The sequence below is a fragment of the Hemicordylus capensis genome, chromosome 1, assembly GCF_027244095.1.
Source record: "Hemicordylus capensis ecotype Gifberg chromosome 1, rHemCap1.1.pri, whole genome shotgun sequence".
Classification (NCBI taxonomy): Eukaryota; Metazoa; Chordata; class Lepidosauria; order Squamata; family Cordylidae; genus Hemicordylus; species Hemicordylus capensis.
In genome coordinates this window covers 80,300,958-80,323,424 of record NC_069657.1, presented here as the reverse complement: position 1 = coordinate 80,323,424, position 22,467 = coordinate 80,300,958, and the positions used below count along the sequence as shown (strand labels likewise).

Below are 22,467 nucleotides of genomic sequence, written 5' to 3'. Positions count from 1 at the left end.
TCTGCCAGAGAGGTAGGAACGGAACCATTGTAGAACAGTGCCACCCAGTCCCTCCACCTTCAAGCGACGCAGTAGGATACAGTATTCTCTCTAATTTTTTTCCATCTGTGTGCACAATGTTTTCTTCTGGGCAGCAGTATCAAGGAACATGTGTGCATAGTACATTCAGAATGGGGCCTTCCTGATTCAGCCTGAGCGGGATCTAAAATTAACTGAGCGGATATTAAAAAACATGTGAGCGTGCACACATGCGTACACCTTATTGGGAACACTGGCAGGATACCATGGTCAATGGTTTCAAAAGTCGCTGAGAGATCCAAAAGGATCAGCAGAGTCACACTCCCTCGGTCGATAGCCAATTGGAGATCATCCATCAGACTGACCAAGGCAGTCTCAACCCTTTAGCCCACCCGAAAGACAGTTTGGAATGGGTCTAGATATTCATTCATTCATTCATTCATATTCATTTATTTATTTACTGCAAATAAATAATATTTATTTATATATTATATAGATTTATATACCACCCTTCAAAAATGGCTCAGGGCGGTTCACAACACAGTAAAAACAAATAAAACAAGTTAAGAGTTAAAATCAAACTATAAAAGTAGAATAAAACCAATTAAACAATTCAAACAGGTAAAAAACCCTGGAAAATCAGGGCAGCAATTTAAAACAGTTTTTCAATCATTTAAAAACCCTGGAAGGCCAGGCCAAACATATAGATTCCAAGGGCTCTCCTGAAGGACGGTAATGATCTCAAATTACGGATTTCTGCCGAGAGTGCATTCTACAGCCCAGGAGCAGCTACAGAGAAGGCCTGCCTCTGAGTCGCTACCAGACGAACTGGTGGTAACTGGAGACGGACCTCCTCAGATGAACTTAACGTGTGGTGGAGATCATGTAGAAGAAGGCGCTCTCTAAGATAACTCGGAGCTAAGCCATTCAGGGCTTTAAAGGTAATAACCAGCACTTTGTATTTTGCCCAGAAACATATTGGCAGCCAGTGTAACTGTTTCAGAACAGGCATAATATTACCCCAGAGACCAATCAAGTTGCCACATTCTGAACTAACTGAAGTTTCCGAACTACGTACAAAGGCAGCCCCACATAGAGTGCATTGCAGTAGTCGAGCCTGGAGGTTACCATCTGATGCACCACTGAGGTCATCCTCTTTAAGGAATGGGCGCAGCTGTCGAATCAGCCAAAGCTGATAGAAAACACTCCTGGCCATGGCCTCCACCTGAGATACCAGGGTGAGGCCTGAGTCCAGGAGTACTCCTAAGCAGCGCACCCGCTCCTTCTGGGGGAGTGTAACCCCATCCAGCACAGGAAGAGCTAACTCACTCCTCAGATTCTGAGTACCCACAATGAGCACCTCCATCTTGCTTGGATTCAGCTTCAATTTGTTCTCCCTCATCCAGCCCATTACTGCCTGTAGGCAGGCATTTAGAGAATGAATGCCATTTCCCAAAGATGAAAAGGAGAAGTAGATTTGGGTGTCATCAGCATACTGATAACATCCAGCACCAAATCTCCTGGTGACCTCACCCAGTGGTTTAATGTAGATATTAAAAAGCATTGGTGACAGAATGAAGCCCTGGGGGACTCCATATCACAGCTCCCGTTTTGAGGAGCAGCTGTCACCAAGCTTCACCATCTGGAATCTACCCGAGAGATAGGAGCGGAACCACTGTAAAGCAGTGCCCCCTATCCCCAACTCCCCCAGGCGATCCAGAAGGATACCATGGTCAATGGTATCGAATGCTGCCAAGAGATCCAGAAGAATCAGCAGAGTCACACTCCCTCTGGCGATTCCCCGGTAAAGGTCATCCATCAGGCCGACCAAGGCTGTCTCAACCCCATAGCCAGCTCTAAAGTCAGTTTGAAATGGGTCTGCATAATCAGTTTCCTCCAAGACTGCCTGGAGCTGGTCAGCAACCGCCCTCTCAATCACCTTGCCCAACCAAGGGAGATTGGCCTGTAACTGTCCATTGCTAAGGAATCCAGGGAAGGCTTCTTTAGGAGTGGTCTAACCAATGCCTCCTTCAGACAAAGAGGCACCCTATCTTCCCTCAGCGATGCATTTATGATATTAACTAGGCCATCTCCAACCCACGGAACACCCCCCAATCCAAACAAAAGACCAAATCGAGTGCATGCCATGGCATGGCTGGCAACATGAGTTGGTTCAGAAACTAATTGGGATAGGCCCATAGTTGTCATGGCCACTATGAACTCCTGAGCTGCACCAGAAAAGCCAGACCCAAAGTGGATATTGAAATCCCCCAGCACCAAAAGTCTAGGAGACTCCAACACCAACTCCGCAACCAGCTCCATCAGCTCAGTTAGGGGGTCAGTTGGGCAGCGGGGTGGATGGTACACCAACAGAATCCCTAATCTATCCCTAGTTCCCAGCCTCAAAAATATGCACTCAGTATAAAGTCAACTGTCTCACAGGGGTCCTGGTAAGGGAAATAGTATTCTTTTGGACCACAGCCACTCCATCCCCCCCCCCACTTCCCCTGGCCTGCTCCATGACAGAGTAACCTGGTGGGAGAAGCTGAGCCCATACAGGACCACTTACCTCCCCCAACCAGGTCTCAGATATACATGCCAGGTCAGCTCCCTCATCCACGATCAAATCATGGACAATTTCAGTCTTATTCTGAACTGACTTGGCATTACAGAGGAGCAAGGCCAGACTCTGTGGGTCATTGTAGCTGCTCCCTGAGGCCTGAGAGTTGACAGAGCAGTTGGAAGTGGAAACAGTTACTAAATTACTGATTTCCCTTCCCCTGTAATGGCCAGCTGCTCTGCCAGCGCCAATTCTATTCCCCACCACAACACTAATAGCTGCCCCAGAACCGCTGGGTGCATTCCCAGCACCATCCCACTCAAGAGAGCCCAAACACATATCTACAAAAGGCCTGGCACAACTCAACCCCCCAGCCTCAGTCCCACCCTCAAAGGCCCAGCCCCAAAGGCCGGCCCCATTTGGTGGTCCCCTTTGGCAGACCTCCTTGCTTTTAAGCCGATAAGCCCCGAAAAGCCACACCTCTCACAAGTAGCTCCCAGAACAAGCGACAGGTGGTTCTCTTCAACAGTCTGGGGGCTGGCAACATAATCTGTGTCATCCAAGGTTGCCTGGATCTTAGAAGCAACCACCTTGCCCAACCAAAGAAGATTAGAAACAGGTCTGTAATTAGCCAACTCTTTTACCATTGTGTGCATCATCTCTTTGACCTGTGTTCTTTGTAGTGGGCTCTACAAAGTGTGTTTGCCTCCAATATATTATCTCCTAACATAAAGTAATTGTGAAGTGACCTTACTAGCAGCCTTATTCCTGAGAATTTCTGTACTAGCAAATACATTTTTGGGATACATCAGAGTAATATCACGATATACAATGATATTGTAGCCTTTCAAGCTGGCTACAGCTTGTTTATTTGTTTCAGAGGAGGTGTTTGTACAATTTATATAATAACTGTATGAACAAGGTGGATGTCAACTATTGTTGTGACTTCTGATTTTTCTATAATGTCTGACCAGTTTGTGATGGGAGTTCCAAAGTGTCAACCCTAGATTAGTTTTGGAGATGTGGGGTGGAAAATTTTCACAAACAGAAAATTTTTACAAACTTAATCTTTCCATGGAAAACTTTCTGTTTCTGAAAACTCATTGGCCAGCATCCAGACTAGCAATGTGCATATTCAGCAGTGCAAATTCCTTACAACTATTACTACACTGCTACTTGAATGGGGTAATTTTCACCAATCTCCCTTGAGGATTATTAGGATGACATTTTTAATATGCCTGCAAATTCCCTAGCAGGCAAACATTTTCCTTCTGCTGGAACTGAGTATACATTTGCTAGTATGTCAGAAACTCTAGTTAGGTTTGTAATGCTTTGCATAAGACTTGAAGGCTTTTCTTGCTTTCTTTTTGGTGCTTCAGATTAAAAACAAAGATGTTCGGAAAAGAACTGTTGCTCACTTGATGTGCTTTGCTCTGCTTCTTAGAAGAATTTCCCAATTCTTAATAGAAACCTCAATAAACCTTTTACTGAACCCAGACTTTTTGGAATAGTTCAGAGGAGCAGTCAGTTTCTTTTTGATTTGAGGTTTCACTGTGTCCCCCCGCACACCCAGCTGTACTTAACCGCAAGACTAACGTTTTCTTCTGTAGTGGTAATTTGCAAATAAAATGTTGCATGTTGTCCAAAAGTGGGAAAGATTATTTTAAAGTACTTTTTCCAGCTTGACACTATGAGATAAAAGTTGAAGGTTGTAACGTAAAAATGTTGCTGGACAGAGCAGTCTTTAAAATAAGGGTTTGGAAAAATATCATTAAAAGATGAAAAAAGTAAATTAAAAGTTGACATGGTATGTTATTTTGGCAAGCTTTAAGCAATTTTCTTTCTTGGGAAACAAATACCAGACATTTCTCTTACAAATTGAAGGCAACATCTTTTCCAAGTTGATCTTGCTTTTTGGTAGGTGTATGAGATGAAAATGAAAAGAGCACTTGATCCTTCAACAGCATTCTTGCCCACAACACTGAAAGATTTGGATAACACATTGCATGGTGGAATTGCCTGTGGATGTCTTACAGAGGTAAATGATGGACATGCTGCTAAACATATTTGCTTCTGCTTATGTAACAGAAGATGGAAGAGATGTTTCTGTTTTACACATTAAAAGTAGTTGTTGGTGGTTTACACGAAACCTTTTGTGTAACATAATGAATGACTCAAGTTGGATCCAACTGATTGTTAAAAGTAAGTTGTGCTGTAATCGTGCTCTGCAACAGCTGCCGACCAAAAGATGCCATTCTCCCCTCCTCTGCTTATGACGTTTTGCTCACATAGTGGACGAGTTAAATGTGCTCCTCTATGGTTGCTATAGTGTATACTTTTCTTACTGTCAAAGCTTCAGATCCAGGATGAATTTGCTATTCCTGAGGTTAAAATCTTACAACAGTATATGACAGACTCACTTTCTGTGGGTTTGTTTATAGTTTCTTTCCTATAGAAGATTCTAGAAGGGTGATTAGCTTGCAGCTCCCAAGGCTCTTGGACTTCCAAAAAGCTTTTGATAGAGTTCCCCACCAAAGGCTCTTGAGTAAACTTAGCAGTCATGGGATAAGGGGACAGGTTCATGTGTGGATCAGTAATGGGTTGTAGGATAGGAAACAGAGTAGGAATAAATGGACAGTTTTCACAATGGAGGTAGGTAGGAAGTGGGTTCTAATATAATGATGCCCTTATACAAATCTATGGTACGGCCACATCTGGAGTACTGTGTATAGCTTTGGTCACTGTATCTTAAGAAGGATATTGTAAAACTGGAAAAGGTGCAGAAGAGGGCAACCAAAATGATCAGGGGCCTGGAGCACCTTCCTTATGAGGCTAGGCTACAGCATCTGGGGCTCTTTACCTCGGAAAAGAGGCAACTAAGGGGAGACATGATCGAAGTGTATAAAATTATGCATGGAGTGGAGAGGATGGACAAAGAGAAATTTTTCTCCCTCTCTCACAACACTAGAACCAGGGGTCACCCCATGAAACTGAAGGTTGGGAATTTTAGGACTGACAAGAGGAAGTACTTTTTCACACAGCACACAATTAAGCTATGGAATTCCTTGCCATAGGATTTGGTGATAGCCACCAGCTTGGATGGCTTTAAAAGGGGCATAGACAGATTCATGGAGGACAGGTCTATCAATGGCTACTAGTCTGGTGGCTATGGGCCATTTCCAGCCTCAGAGGTACGATGCCTCTCAATACCAGTTGTAGCATCAGCAGGAGAGAGGGCATGCACATACCTCTTGCCTGTGGGCTCCCCAAAGGCATCTTGTAGGCCACTGTGTGAAACAGTATGCTGGACTAGATGGGCCTTGTGATTGATCCAGCAGGTCTGTTCTTAAGTTCTTAAACTGAAGGTCAAGAAATTTAGGATTGACAAAAGCAAGTACTTTTTCACACAGTGCATAGTTAATCTATAGAATTCTCTGCCACGGGGTGTGGTGATGGCCACTAGGTTGGAAGGCTTTAAAAGGGGCTTAGACCAATTCTTGGAGGACCAGTCTATCAATGTCTGCTTATCTGGTGGCTATAGGCCACTGCCTCTGAATACCTGTTGCAGGGGAGCAACAGTGAGGGCATGCCCTTGCTTCTTGCTTGTGGGCTTCCCAGAGGCATCTCTGGGCCACTGTGTGAGACAGGATGCTGGATTAGATAGGCATTGGGCCTGATCCGGCAGGGCTGTTCTTATGTTTTTGAATCCGGTAGAAGTATATGTATTGGAATTGGCACTATATCGACTATAAACAAAGCTACATGCTCTAGTATTTGCTGCAGGCTATTGCAGTCTACAAACTACTTTGTTATAAAGTTGAAACTAGTACAAGAGCTGTTTCATAGGGGAGTGCTCCATCTTGATCCGATGTGGCCTCGGTCCAGCTCATCTCTGCTTTGGCTATATATACTAGAACCCGCAAGGCTGCAGCTAATGCATTTTTACCTACTTCTGTGGCTGTCCTCTTTTAACTAAATCTTTTTGAATATTCTTGATCCTGTATGTTATGTTATCCAACAATGATGGTGGTTGGAAAGTTGGAACACAAATATATGAGCCATTAAAGAAAAGATTTCAATGGTATCTTCTGCTGCCAGATCTTGTGCTTGTTTTCTGAGTGCCAGGAAACTGTACTGGCACTGAGCCCCCCACCCCCCAAACCGCTAGTGAGCTTTAAACTGGAAACTGAATTATAAGTAACTTTTTGTGGTCAGTCAACTTGTGTCTAGAAAATAATGTACCATTAACTGAAAAAGAAAAGTTTCTTTTTCCAAAGAGGAGAAATGGAATACTATTATTATTATGAGGCCTCTATTACATGGGCGGACACCTGATTTCAAATGAAAATTGAAATAATATTAACTCCATGGATTCTCAATAAAGTTTTGGAATGAATTTGTTCTGGAGAGTCAGCATTTTCCTGTTTATGTCTATTGGATTCATTCCATCATTAACTCTTTAAAAATAAAGGGTATGACCAAAGGTAAGCACTTCTAAGGCCCATTGATCTCGGCAGAATAGAGATACTTAGCTTGGTGATAGTTGTGCTCAAGTCATCGATTGAAATAAAGGTGAATTTGGGCTGAATAGGGCTCAAAGTGTTGGTTCTAAAACACAGTTCTGGTTATTTACTCTTGCCCTAATTCATAAAGCCAATATAAACTTACAATTAATAATAAATACATGAGAACATAAGAAAAGTCCTGCTGGATCAGGTGCAGGGTCTATCTAGTCGAGCCTTCTGTTTCACACAATGGCCCACCAGATGCCTCCAGGAAGCCCGCAGGTAAGAGGTGAGGGCATGCCCTCTCTTGCTGTTACTTCCCTGCCACTGATATTGAGAGGCATCATGCCTCAGGCTGGAGGTGGCCTATAGTCACCAGTCTAGTAGCCATTGATAGACGTGTCCTCCATAAATTGGTCTAAGCCCCTTTTAAAGCCATCTAACCTAGTGGCCATCACCACATCCCGTGGCAGAGAATTCCATAGATTAACTATGTGCTGTATGAAATGTACTTCCTTTTGTTGGTCCTAAATTTCCTGACCTTCAGTTTCCTGGTATGACCCCTGCCTGTTTCTAGTGTTGTGAGAGAGGAAGAAAAATTTATCTCTGTCCACTTTCTATAATCCATGCATAATTTTACACACCTCGATAATGTCTCTATGTAGTCACCTCTTTTCCAAACTAAAGAGCCACAGATGTTGCCTCATAAGGAAAGTGCTTCAGGCCCCTGATCATCTTAGTTGCCCTCTTCTGCACCTTTCCCTTTTCTACTATAACCTTCTTAAGGTATGGTGATCAGAACTGTACGCAGTACTACAAATGTGGCTGCACCATAGATTTGTATAAGGTCATGATAATATTTGCATTTTTATTTTCAATCCCCTTCCTAATGATTCCTAGCATGGAATTTGCCTTTTTTACTGTTGCCATGCACTGAGATGACACTTTCAAATGTCGTCTCAGTACAAATACTTCCACTGGTTTCTGGAGATGAAATTAGATGATGCTGTGTTCTAACCTCCACTGCTGATACAAGTCATGATACACCTAACTTCGGAGCATAAATGTTGTAATTACCATTTGTGGAGCAAAGCAGTCAAAGGCAGAGAAAAAATAAACATGGAAGATTAAAATTTACTGTATACTAGGACCTATTCACTTTCAATATATCTTTCGTGTTTCATGATTGGATTAGAAAATGAACTGACTTTAAAAAAAAAAGTTTAACATGGTTCTGTCCGTAAGTGTGGAACTACATCGCTGCTTTTAGATATCTGCTCTTTCACTACTCTGAATGTAAAGATCCATTTTTTATTCATATGAGTTGCTAATGTCATTTTAATTTATTTGGTGCATGTAATTTATTAACTCTTTGTTGGGGACTCCTTGTGCAAAAGGTATGTTTTGTGACACTTTTTTGGTATGGTAACCTACCCTGTTAGTTGTCCTTTTGAACATTTTTTTATATTGAAGTAAAGGTAGTGGTAAGTTGATTAAGCTGCATAAGTCTCTTCCAAAATGAATATTTAATTATTATCCAGTACAGGATTGCTAGCTTCCCCTCTAAATATGTTTGTGGACTAGCAGCAGAGCCTGGAATCTTCAACTTGTTGTTGACATCAGTTTTGAGATGCACTGTACATTGCATTAAGTACATAGTACTACAAATGACTTCTTCAAATCTGTAGACTTGAAGAAAAGAACAAAAGATATATTTTCGGTAGAATGAATACTTCAGTACTTAATGCATGTGCTTCTCTTTTTAGCTAACGGGACCATCGGGTTGTGGCAAAACTCAGTTTTGTATTATGATGAGCATGTTGGCCACATTGCCTACCAGCATGGGAGGCTTGGATGGGAGTGTTATATATATTGATACAGAATCTGCATTCAGTGCTGAAAGGTAAGTGTTTTAAAAAATAAATATTGTTTGAAATGTAAAAATTGCATTTGTCTATACTTTGAGGTTAGTAAATTGTGTCACAGTGTCTCTGTGATGATGAACTAATTCTTGAACTTCTCACTGTCTTTGTCCCATCCCCTACAGCCCTAGCAAAGCTCCAGTGTAGTCAATGCCCAGGTGTTGCATGATTGCACTGGTAGGAAAAGATGCTAAGAGCATCTTGCTGCTAAGAGCTACCTTGGGACTCTCTGTTCTCAGCCAGTAGATGTAGTGACTGTTCTGACCAGTTGCAAATAGTGCCAGATCTCAGAACCTAAGTATGCCTATGTTTTTTCAGGACTTGGCTATCTGCCCTGTTAGGGATTAAATGTTAATGCAGTGTGGCTATCTTTGAATTCCATCCCATGACTGTAATTTTGATCCTGCTGAAGTAAATGGTGAAATATTTCAAGTGTTCTTATTTCCAGTCTTCTGAAATAATAATGGGGATGATAAAAATAGTAACTTGGACTGCCCCATAACAATTGATCGCTGGGGCCTATCACTAATGCTATATTTTATGATGTTTTGCATCTGAAATTTGTTATATTCTGCATTTGAGATACCCTGAAAACACCTAATATAAGTTGGCTATGAGTTTGGTTACACCGTCAGAATCGGCTGTGCAGTCTAGGATAGAGCCATCTAGGTCACTGAATTCCCAAGTGTCACCTTTATGTGGCACACAGCACCTTCTACCAGTTAAGGCTGGTGTGCCACTTGCAGCCTCTCTTGGACAGAAAGAACCTGGCCATGGGTACCCACACTGGTAATATCCAAATTAGACTACTGCAATGCATTGTACATTGCGCATCCTTTTGGAGACTTCTCAGAATCTTCAGCTAGTAAAAAATACAGCTGTTAGGCTATCTGGGACCAACCAAAAGGACCATATCTTGGCAGTTCTTAAATTAGTTATATTACCGGCTGGTCTGTTTCCAGGTGCAGTTCAAAGTGCTATTGCTTATTTTTAAAGCCATAACTGTCTTGAACCTAGATAGCTAATGAGCCACTTTTTCCAACATGAATAATCCACCTCTAAATGAAAACCAACAACATGCCTTTCACTTGTTTTAAGGGAACTGGATTGCAACTAGGGTATATCAGTCTTCCTTTTTCACTGCCTCTTATCCATGATGTGCAAATTGCAAGTAAATAGCAGTTCCAGCAGCTATTGGTTTCTGATCGTAGTGTCATTGGGAAATTGATTCTCTCATTCAAAAATCTTCATAGCTGCTAGTTTATGGGAATCCTGTGTGTGTGTGTGTGTGTGTGTGTGTGTGTGTGTGTGTGTGTGTGTGTGACAAACCAAGGAAAATAGTTGACATTTATCTCCTTCTCAGAGATATAATAGATAAAGGTAATTTAATTGAAGGCAGGAATTCCTTCTAGAAAAAAACGTTTTGTTTGGCAAAGTTTTTCCTTTTTTATTCTTTCAGCTGGGCTTTCTTTCCCCAACACCTTCATTTGCTTGGTTTTGCAGTGAGGATGTTCTGCCTCTTCTAAAACATTTTTGTTACAAAGATGAAATGTAGCTGGTTTCAGACGTAATTTGAAACCATGGTTGGTTTGTTTTAAAATGTAGTTTCATGTTTATGTCTGAACTCGAGCCTTTCCACAGACTGGTTTGTTGGGGCTAACAAATCGGGATCTGAAACTATGTTTTGAAGTTGGTTTCACATTGCAGCCAACTGTAGTTTAGTGTTATGTCTAAATTCAGACCATTGCTAAACCACAGTTAGGGCCATTGTTCTGCCTCAAGGGACTGCTGCAGCTCCATGGAGGTAGGGACTTATGGAGCTAAGTCCTGAGCAGATGGGAAACGAAAGCAAAGAAGCAGTTCCCAACCAGGGTTTGCCTGCTGTACATCTGGAAGCTTATATTATTGCATGGGTTCTTAATTGTGTTTATACAAACAATTGTTTTGTGTTGTATCTGAGCCCAAGCTATATAAGATCAAGTCCAGCTTTATCTTCTCTTAAGGGCAGAAATAAACTCTCTCAGCAGAATTTGACTGCGTTTCAATACAAGTATCTTCAATCAGTAAATATATAACTACATTTGTGCTTGAATTGTGATTTCCAAAGAGAAGCATTGAGCTACTTTCTTACTAATTCTATTATACATTCTTGATGCTCAATCAAGTTGCAGGGATGCAAGTGAACTGCTAGGATGAAATTGTGCATATGATTAAACTCACATGAGACTATCCTGGCACTAGATGTGTGCATCGTCCCTTTTCAGCTAATGAAGAAGGGAGTAAGAAGAACTTGATTCTGTTCTCTGTGGCACAGTTGCAGGAGAACACAACATTTGGTCCTTAACACTGATGCAAATACCCATTTGGAGTTGTCCTTGACTGCTTTGTTGAAGGGGCAGCACCCATCAGTCCTGCATTTAGGAAGTGATCAGTGCTGCCTCCCATGAGTACCACAGAAAGGAGATTTTTCTTTGGTGGGAAAGTGTCAGAGCAGGATTAGAATTGCAGGCTACTCTGTGCAGTGACGTGTGTGTGTGTGTGTGTGCATGTGCACGCACTTCTGCTTAGGAGCTAGTGGGGCAGAGTTGTCCTGCTCTGCAAAGTTTGCCTCATGCCAAATATAGATGTTGTGACATATGGTCAGAGCCTTGTGCTTCAATAACTGAGGAAATGATGAAACTGTATATTCAAAATTGGTTCTGTTCACTTGTAATAGTCTGTTCTGTTGCTTTTTTCCTTATGAGTTCAGTAATCCAGATAATGAACTAGAAAGTGTGGGGGGAAATTTAATTCTAATTCATGTTCTCTCTTGGTGACCTGTCTTTTGGTCTCTGAATAGGCTTCTTGAGATAGCACAGCACCGTTTCCCTCAATATTTTGCCACAGAAGAAAAGCTGATTACAATGCCCAGCAACATTCATCTCTATCGAGAGCTCACCTGTGAAAGTGTGCTTAAAAGGTAGGATTTTTTTCTTGTGAATGTCAAGATATTTGATGTGTAACATCATTCTGTATGGAATACAGAAGGCATGCGCAGAAGGACATCTGCTTACATGTTTGAATCTTAGCATTATTTTCTACATTATTGAATCTGCTGAAGAAGAGTTATATCTTTAAACACATTTTAAAAAATAAATCTATATGCACTTCTGGTATATGTATATGAACGTATGAGAGAGAGAGATTGCTTCAAGGTATTACCCTCTTCTGCTTGTACAGAAAACATAGCACATCACGAATTTTGATATAGCATTTTGGAGGCCTCCATGTTCATGTCTTCTCAGAAGGATAAACAAACACATGATATCTGTCTGGATGTCCAGTGCCCCTTCTTCCTGGGATGTGCTGGCAGCTTTACTGCACATAACATTTAGCAATGAGACCTGGGTGTGGGAGGTACAGTACAGGACCATGATGATGACTAATGGTTATGAGGGCTGGACACAGGGGTTTCTGAACAACAGAACCACTACCTTCATGTTTTCAAATCTTATCAACTTATCATGTAACTAGTATTTTTAAGCCCGTTATGATAACGGGCGCTAGCTTTCTATCCCGTCTTTTCTGTCTCTCTCTCTCTCTTTCTGTCTCTTTTTCCCCCCTTGTCCCCTCTCTTTTTGTTTTTTGTTTTGTTGTTGTTCTCTGTTTTTGTTCTTCCTTATTTTGCTTTTACTTTTTTGGGGGGGTGGGGTGGATGAATAACGGCCAAAATGGCCCATGAGAAGGTGGCCGCCCCCGCCTATCGCCCTCCCGCGCACCCAGCTGCCGGAGCCCACCTTACCCGCTCCAGCCCGAAGGAGAAGAGAGGAACTCGGAAACAGAGCTATTCTCTGTGTTAAGCTGCTGCCTATACTGTCGCAATGGACGCAATAGGCGTCCTTTGCGTCCATAGCGGCAGTTTGAGCAGTGACTTAGCACAGAGAGGAGCTCTGCTCGTGAGCTCCTCTATTTTCCCTCGGGCTGGAGCGGGTAAGGTGGTCTTCAACAGCTGGGAGGGCGATAGGCGGGGGCGGCGACCTTCTCATGGGCCATTTTGGCCCTTAATCTTTTTTTGGGGGGAGCGGGGAAGGTGATTTTGGGCAGCTGGGAGGGCGGGTGAGCAGGCGGCGGCGACGGCTGTGAGCGGGCGGGGGCCTCGTTGGCGGCTTTGCCGCCACCTCGCCCAGCTTCCCTGTCCCCCGTCTCGGTCTTCCCCCGCCGCCATTGCCCTCGCCTTTTTCAGGGCGGCCGCTTCTGGTTGCCTCGGCCTCCTCTCGCCGTGCCGCAGCTCATGGCTGAGGCGGCGGCTCCGCCGCCGCCTCGGCCACTTTCCCCCGCCGCCACACACCGGCTAATGGCCGCCCATGGCTGTGGGACACTGGTGTCTGAGGTCCTGTGTCCCTTGGGCTCTTCTGGGCCTGCGCTTCGCGCAGGCCCAGAACAGCCCAGGGAGGCAGGGACGCAGATCCCCAACGTTCCAAAGCCACGGCCACTCACTTAGCCTTTTATTATATAGGATTACATCTACTTTTCTGCTCAAATGGAGATGTACTCAGTGGCTAGTAAAAAAATAAAATAATAGCTGGCATGATGTGGAGCCTTCTGTTGCCAGAAAAACGCTATGGAGTGCTGTGGCATGCAACAAGCTTCAGCGTCCATGCCCTGAAGGCCTCTGTGTGAACCCAAGTGGGTGTGAAGTGGGGGGGGGACCAACCTTTATATTTCCCCCCTCTCTTCAAAAGTACCATCAAATCGGTGTTGACTCTTAGCAACCACATAGATAGATTCTCTCCAGGATTATCTGTCTTCAGCTTTACACTAGTATAAATCTATTCCTGAGACCTGTGCGAACTACAGGAACAGTTTATACTAGTGTAAAGGGCTTTTAGAGAGGGGAGAAATGCAAACAATGCCCCCCACACACACCTGCTCGAGTGTGCAAAGAAGCCTTCAGTGCAAAAAACCCCACTAACTATCTAGACTAGGCATAATGACATTCTCTCTCTCTCTCTCTCTCTCTCTGGTTTTCTACATGGTTCGGAGTCTTTTATGGATTGTTAGACTGCTGCCAAAAAACAAAAAATTAAACTGAGGTTTTCAGGAATTCGGTTTCTGCGGCAAAAGCAGTTTCTGCAGCAGAAGCTGGTTCATGCAGTTACTCATGGGAACTGAACCCTATAACTAATAGGCTCTGTTATAAACTACTGGCAAGCCATTGATATGTTGCTGCCAACACATGTTCCATGGAGGCCTCTTAACATATGGTGATAGAGCCAAAGATCATTCCCTATGGAGGAATTGCCCTAAAGGGCCACTGTACACGCATAGCAGCCCACATGTTTTGCAGCATTGTGAGGGCAGAAGGAGGGTTGCATGCTTGCAGAGAGGCTATGACGAAGTCATATTTCGCGGCTGATTATGTGTGGGTGGGAGAAGCAATTTTTTGGTGCTAGATCAGCAGGTCATAATAGGGGGAAGGAATTTAGTAACTTAATCATGGTTTCCCCCTCAATCAGGCCTACTGCCTCTTTGGCCTTGGAGGGCAGTCCCTTCAACCCTCAGAACCTCGCCTTATTGCTTTGTAATGCCAGGTCAGTCCAAAATAAGCCTGAGATAATCCATGATTTGATCTTGGATGAAGGTGCCAATCTGGTGTGCATTATGGAGACCTGGTCGAAAGAGGCTAGCGGCCCGGTTTGGTCCCAGCTCCTCCCAATGGGTTACTCCATGGTGGAGCAGTTGAGAAGATGTGGGCGGGGAGGTGGGGTGGCTGTGGTCTATAAGAATACTATCTCCTTTACCAGGATCCCTGTCAGGGAGCTGGCCTATATTGAATGTGTGTTCCTAAGTCTAGGGACCAAGGATAGATTGGGACTTCTGTTGGTATACTGATCACCCTGTTGTCCAACAGAGTCCCTAACTGAGCTGATGGACCTGGTTGCTGAGTTGGCACTGGAGTGGACCAGGTTGTTGTTGGTCCACCAGCTGGCTCTGCTAGTGATTCTGTCGATGCTCAGGTGCAAACGTGAAATAATGAACTTACTAGAGCAGTAGACACAGTTGCACCTAAGCGTCCTCTCCGACCTGCTGAAAAGTCTTCCCCCTGGTATTCAGATGAACTGGGAGCTGAAGCGGCGAGGTAGATGACCAGAGTGCAAGTGGAGAAGTCACGACGCGAATCTAATAGATTGCAATATAGAGCTCATTTGAGAATCTATGCTCTGGCAGTGCAGACGGCAAAGAAGTGGTTCTTCTCTGCTCTCATTGCTTATGCAAATTCACATCTAGCTGAGTTGTCTAGGGTTGTGAGGGGGCTAGTTCGTGCCCCTCTGCCTTAAATTTGAACTTGGAACCATCTATCACTCACTGTGATGGTTTTAACAATGTTTTTGCAGATAAAATATCTTGTATTCATGCTGAACTAGACAGTTACTGCAGAGTCTATTGTAGAGGTGCCCAGCAACTCCTCTTGTAGGATTGAATTGGATCATTTTCAGTTTGTTACTTCTGAAGATGTGGACAAACTGCTTCGGACTGTACGCCCCACCACCTGCTCTCTTGACCCTTGCCCAACTTGGCTTATTTCACCTGATAGTCATATTATCAGAGAGGGTCTGGTAAATATTATAAATGCTTCTCTGAGGGAGGGCAGGAAGCCTCCTTGTCCTAAGGGGGCTATTATTAGACCTTATTTGAAGAACACTGCTTTGGATCCCTCAGATTTAGCTAATTACAGGACTGTCTCTAATCTTCCTTGGTTGGGCAAGGTGATTGAGTGAGTGGTTGCTTCTCAGCTCCAGGTAGTTTTGGATGACACAGATTATTTAGATCCTTTCCAGACTGGCTTTTGGGTGGGCTATGGGGTTGAGACTGCCTTGGTTGGCCTGATGATCTCCAATTGGCTATCGACAGAGGGAGTGTGACTCTGCTGATCCTTTTGGATCTCTCAGCGGCTTTTGATACTATTTACCATGGTATCCTGCTGGGTCGCTTGAAGGAGGTGGGATTGGGTGGCACTGTTTTACAGTGGTTCCATTCCTACCTCTCTGGCAGATTCCAGATGTTATCACTTGGAGACTATTGCTCTGAAAAGCGAGAGCTGGAGTGTGGGGTTCCACAAGGCTCCATAATGTCTCCAATGCTTTTTAACATCTACATGAAACTGCTGGGAGAGATCGTCAGGAAGTTTGGTCTGGGATGCTATCAGGTTTCTGTTGGTCTTCTGCCCAAATGTGGATCATCAAGGCCTACGTCTAGTGCTCCCAGATAAAATTCTATGCTCGCTTACCTGGTGGTCGATGGGCAGAAATCTGCTGGAAGGGGTTCCTTTTCAAATGATGACTCCTATCATTTGGATGCCTCTCTGCTAGGCTGGGACCCTCAGCCTAGGCTGGGGCCCTGCACATCAGATTCAGGGCAAGTGGACTCTTCAACAAACACAATTACATTTCAGTTTCCTGGAGCTGCTGGCTGTCTTCAAAGCAATGGAAGCCTTCCTACCACTTCTACAGTGGAAAGTTGTACAAGCGCAGTTAGACAATACCACTGCCCTAGCGTACATGAGCTGTTGGGGAGGAACAGTGTCTCAAAGTCTTTGTGCACTCAGCCTACAGTTATGGCACTGGTGCATCTGGCATTAAGTCTATCTGGTAGCTATCCACATAAAAGGCCTAGACAGCATCCTGGTGGATGACTTAAGTCAGGTTTTCCCACAACAACAGCATGAATGGGAAATCAAGACAGGATACATTACAGCACTCTTCACGAGTTGTATACGGCTGACTCTTGATCTCTTTGTCACTTCGGAGAACACAAAGTACACTCCGTTTCTGCTCCAGGACAGGTTACAATCGCTGGGAGACGCCTTCCAGCTGGATTGGCAGTGGGAGATCCCGTTTGTTTTCTCTGTGACTGCTGATCAGCCAAGTGGTTGCCTGCCTTCTGACTGCCCCAACGTCGGGTATCCTGGTGACTCCATGGTGGCCAAGACAACCATGGTTTCTACAGGTACTCAAACTGCCAGGGAACCAGTACCAAAGGCTTCCACAAGAGGTAGATCTCCTAACATTAGACAACAGCAGCTTACCGAATCCAGACATTCTCACACTCTGCCTAACAGCATGGCAAATTGACTTTTGAGTAAGGTCCTTCTTAACCCAAGGAATTCTTCCACCAGATGTAATTACGGGCCAAATGGCTCAGCTTCAAATTATACGCAAAGAGGCATGGTTTTCAACCTGACTAGGCCACAATCAGGGATGTGCTCCTCTACCTGACTGATCTAAAAACGCAAGCATTGGCTAATGTGTCTCTAAAGGTGCATGTAGAAATGCTATCTTCATGACATCCAGGCTGTGATGGGGAGACACCTGATAGTAAAGCTTTCCTAAAGGCCTCATGAATTTGTATCCACTCAATTGCAAACCGGTCTAACCTTGGTCCCTTTGGCTTTAACCGAGCCCCCTTTTGAACCTATGAGTTCTACCACTATTAAGTTAGTGACTTTGAAAACTGCATTCTTGCTTGCCATAAATACAGCTAAATGCGTTGGTGAATTGGCAGCATTGCGTATTGATTTATCATACACCAGAACCTACCTCAATAGAGTGCTAATGCGTATGGACCCAGATACTTTACTCAAGGTGGTGTCTGACTTCCACCTAAGCCAGGATATTGTTCTTCAAAGATCCATCTATGCCTTTAGAATTTGTAATGCACTCCTTGGATGTGTGGAGGGCGCTTTTCTATTGCCTGGATCGCACCAAGGACTTCAGATCCACCAAGCATCTGTTTGAAGTATACAGGGGCTCTGTAAGCGGTTCCTGCATTTCCAGACAAAGATTGTCTAGATGGCTAGTTGAGCTTATCCTGTGAATCTACAAGAGACGGAATGTTCAACCACCTGAAGCAATCAAGGCCCACTCTACCCGTGCCTACGCTACATCAATGCACACCTGTTGGGGGTAACCTTCATGGGCATCTGTAAAGCAGCAACTTGGTCCACTGAGTTACCTTTCATCAAGCATTACGCCATAGACGTGCACTCTGCTGCCGAGGTGAGCTTCGGGAGAAACGTTTTGAAGCAGGTGTTACAATAGCTACTACTGCATCCCCTTCCTCTTGAGAGCTAGCTAAACACACATTCTTATGGATCTCGATCCAGATAAACAAGTTGCTCACTTGTAACTTATGATCTGGTAGAGATCTGTGGACATCCATAAGACCCTCCTGGACCACCCCTCTGCAATAGTACAACTATGCTATGTGTGTACTGAGTGTGCATGCTATTCTCCTTCGATGAACCCGCCTGATTCCTTATGATCATCCTCCACAGCAGTCATCTAAGAACTGAAGAACATGGTGCCCAGCCCACCTTTAAATAGCATGCTGTAAGTGTGGGGTGGGGCTCGGTATCTTTGATGAGCTGTGGCATTCTACTACGAGCGTCCCATTACCCATTCTTATGTATGTTGACAGATCTCTACCAGATCATAAGTTACAGGTGAGAACCTGGTTTTTGGTCTGTCTCAGCCATGAGAGAGCTGCAGGCTTTTTATTTTATTATATTTATTTAGCAAATTTATTGACTGCCTGACTTCCTTAGACTCAAGGTGGTTTACATAAATTAAAACAACAATGACAAGAGAAGAAGGGGGGAAAGAAAAGAAAAAAAAGAAAAAGAACCCCACCACACACACGTTAAAAACTAAAAGCCTGGCAAAATAGATAGGTTTTCAGGAGCTTCTTAAAAGACAAAAGGGAGAAGGCATTACAAATCTCAGGAGGCAGAGCGTTTCATAAGGAGGGGGCTGCAACAGAGAAGGCCCTCCCATAGCCCAGGCCCCACATACCTCCCCTGGGCCCGGAAATCTGAGAAGGCCCACCTGAGATGACCTCACAGGGTGGGTCGAAGTTGGATGGGAAAGGCGATCCTGAAGGTATATAGGCGCCAAATCCAGAAGGGTTTTATAGGTGATAACCAGCACCTTAAATTGGACTCAGAAGCGAACTGGCAGCCAATACAGCAACCTCAGCAAAAGTGAAATATGATCATATTTTCTGCTGCCCATAAGCTGCCAGGCTGTGGCATTTTGGGCCAGCTGAAGCTTCCGAGTCTTCTTCAAAGGCAACCCCAGGTAGAGCGCATTGCAGTAGTCCAACCGAGGGGTGACGAGGGCATGAGTTACGGTTGCCAGGGCCTGCAGGTTGAGGTAAGGCTGCAGTTGGTACACCAGACGAAGTTGGGCAAAGGCTCCCCTGGCCATGCCTTCCACCTGCTGTTCCAGCAGGAGCCATGAGTCCAGAATGACTCCCAAATCACGAGCCTGCTCTTTCAAGCGACCCCATCAAGGGAAACACTCAAAACCAGAACCTGGCCAGATTGATAACTGAACAAGAGCAACTCTGTCTTGGATGGATTAAGTCTGAGCTTGTTTTGGCCCATCCAACCCCTTACAGCCTCCCCGGATCAGCCTGGGGTGGCGATATACAATTGGGTATCATCAGCATACTGATGATACCTTAACCCAAACTGACAGATGACCTCACCCAGCGGCTTAATATAGATGTTAAAAAGCATGGGAGCGAGGACTGAGTCCTACAACACTCTGCAAGAGAGAGACCATGGGCTAGAGCACTTGCCTCCAGTACAAACTGTCTGAAAGCGTCCACTAAGGTTGGAATAGAACCAGCACAACACTGTGCCCCCGATTCCCAACCCCCGCACATGATCCAGAAGGATACAATGGTTGATGGTACCAAAAGCCTCTGAGAGAGCTAATAGAACCAAGACAGCCATGCTCCCCTCATGGAGGCTCTGATAGAGGTCACCCATCAGAGCGACCAGTGTTGTTTCTGTGCTGTGCCGTGGCCTAAACCCCAACTGAAAAGGGTAAAGGAAATCTACTTCATCTAGGATTCTCTGTAGTTGCGCAGCAATGACTTTCTCCAAAACCTTCCCCAAAAAGGTAAGGTTGGAGATAGGTCTAAAATTATCTAATATCTCTGGGTTCAGAGAAGAAGACATCAGGAGAGGGTGGACCACTGCTTCTTTCAAAGCTAGAGGAACCTGTCCCTCCCTGAGTGATGAATTCACTAGCTCCTGGACCCAGAACCTCACCTACCCCGCTGAACAAATCAACCAGGAGGGGCAAGGATCAAGCAAACAAGACGCTATACTCATACTACAGAGAACCCTATCCATATTAGCAGCCTCCACAAGCTCAAACGTATCCCAAATGACATCACAAGACATTACCTCCGTCACCTCAATGGACATAGCACAATCAGAGTCCAACTCAGAGCAGAGACGAGCTACCTTATTGGCAAAGAATTTGGCAAAAAAATCACAGCAGCCCTTCGGGAAGATCTTTCTTCTCCCGTTTCCCCAAAAGGGTATGGATGATCTGAAATAATGCCACTGGACGGGATTCTGCTAATGCAATGAGAGTGGAGAAATAAGCAGACTTCTCCACTCTCATTGCCACGGTATAATCCTGGACATAGGAATCCAACCATATTTGATTGTCTTTGCTCCAGCGTCGCACTAGGCATCTTTTGACCTGTTTCATGCCCCTTAGCAACTCTGAAAACCAAGGGGCATGAGACCCACAGACTTTAAAAAGGGCCACGTAGGAGCAATCTCATCCAGTAGCCTTGATGTTCCAAGCCTCACCTAATCACGCTGGAGAGCTACCCACAAGATTGGGAAATTCCCCAAGCGTGCTCTGGAATCCAACCGGATTCATTAAGCGCCTGGGGCGGACTGATAAAATGGATCCATTGCCCCTGTGAAGTACAGGAGCCGCAGTGATATGCAGACATATCAGGAAATGATTTGACCATGGCAGGAGTAAGATGACTATATCCCCCATCCTCAGATCATGTCGTCACTGCTCCGAGGCAAAGACAAGATCCAATGTGTGGCTGCCAATGTGAGTCGGGCCCAAGATTAATTGCAACAAGCCCATGGTTGCCATGGAGGCCACGGACTCCTGAGCAGTCACCTGACTCCTGCCCAGGGCAGGTAGGTTGAAATCTCCCAAGACTAAAAGTCTAGAGAAATCAACCACAAGCCCCACAACAAGGTCAAGGAGCTCAGGGAGGGCCGCTTATGGGCAGCAGGACGGCCGGTACATCAACAACAGCCCTATCTTGTCGCATAGGCCCAACACTACAAACAGGCACTCACAACCTGTCACCCTCGGAGCAGAGCCCCTGAATGCTGCAAGATTGTCACTAACAACCACCGTGACTCCTCCTCCCTGGCCATGGTCTCGGGGCTGGTGAAACACCCGGAAACCTGGTGGGCATATGTATCTGACAGGGCAACATCCCCATCTGTGCCTAACCAGGTCTGTGTAATGCAAAGCAGGTCAGGCCTATACTCCAATACCATATCATGAATAGAGATGGTCTTATTATGGACTGACCTGGCATTAACCAACAAAAACCCAAAAGCATTAGAACCAGCAGTCCTGTCACCTAGCCCTAGGACTGAGGAAGGGGAGTCAGAAGCAAGGACCGAACATAAACTGCAAGGTCCCCTTCTCCTGGAATGGCTAACTCCCCTCTTTTGTAACTTCTAAAAAAATCCTTGTTGTTCTTCAGACTTAAAGAATGGTCTCCAGACCTCTTGCTTGGCTGTTTTCTCACCAAACTGGTTTTGCTGTGCTAATGGGAGTTGAACTGCCATTCTTCTCCTACACTTAGCTGTGAAAGAAGCCTTTGTCATGGCTACTCTCCAGCCTCTCTGCAAGCGTGCACAGCCCTTCTGCCCTCACACTCCTGCAGAACATGTGGGTTGGTATTTGTGTACCAGGGCTGCTCAGCTTCGGCTTTCCTGCAGATGTTGGCCTACAACTCCCTGGCTATTGGCCACTGTGGCTGGGGATTATGGGAATTGTAGTCCAAAAACACCTGGAGGGGCCTAAGTTGAGCAGGCCTGTGATGGCTTATTCATTTGTTTTGACCCAGCCTGGGTTGTAAACTCAGGTTTGCCTGACTGATGTGGTAAAGGGTCCTGAGTAATTGCATGTCTGTGTGCACATGCATATATTTGGTATTTAGCACACCAGTCTTAAATCATGTGAGAGAGATCCAAGGCAAAGAGAAGCACTCTCATCAGTAACTTTGTCACTTTTCTATCCATCTTAGCAACAGCACCTAACAAACACACTGATTTAGCATATTAATATCTAGACTACTAAACCAATGTTTTATTCCCTTTCAGGATTGAATCTTTGGAAGAAGAAATTATTTCTAAGAATGTTAAACTAGTAGTGATTGATTCTGTTGCTTCAGTCGTCAGAAAGGAGTTTGATACAAAACTTCAAGGCAACTTGATGGAGAGGAACAACTTGTTGACTAAAGAAGCATCAACATTGAAGTTCTTAGCTGAAGAATTTTCAATACCAGTAAGGTTTTTCCCCTTGCTACTTCTTGTGTATTATGTCCAACTTTAGGTTTTAATATCAAAAGTCCA

At 44.6% G+C, this 22,467-nt stretch overlaps 1 protein-coding gene across 9 annotated transcripts in view; it reads left to right on the top strand.

The window, feature by feature from the left end:
• Positions 1–22,467, top strand: part of RAD51B (RAD51 paralog B) — a 575,469-nt gene that overhangs the window by 9,468 nt on the left and 543,534 nt on the right. For all 9 annotated transcript variants that reach the window (XM_053281883.1, XM_053281892.1, XM_053281844.1 and 6 more), the window contains exons 4-7: positions 4,500–4,616; positions 8,850–8,986; positions 11,845–11,964; positions 22,216–22,399. In XM_053281883.1, coding sequence (XP_053137858.1) covers positions 4,500–4,616; positions 8,850–8,986; positions 11,845–11,964; positions 22,216–22,399 — 558 coding nt within the window. The remainder of the gene's footprint in view (positions 1–4,499; positions 4,617–8,849; positions 8,987–11,844; positions 11,965–22,215; positions 22,400–22,467) is intronic.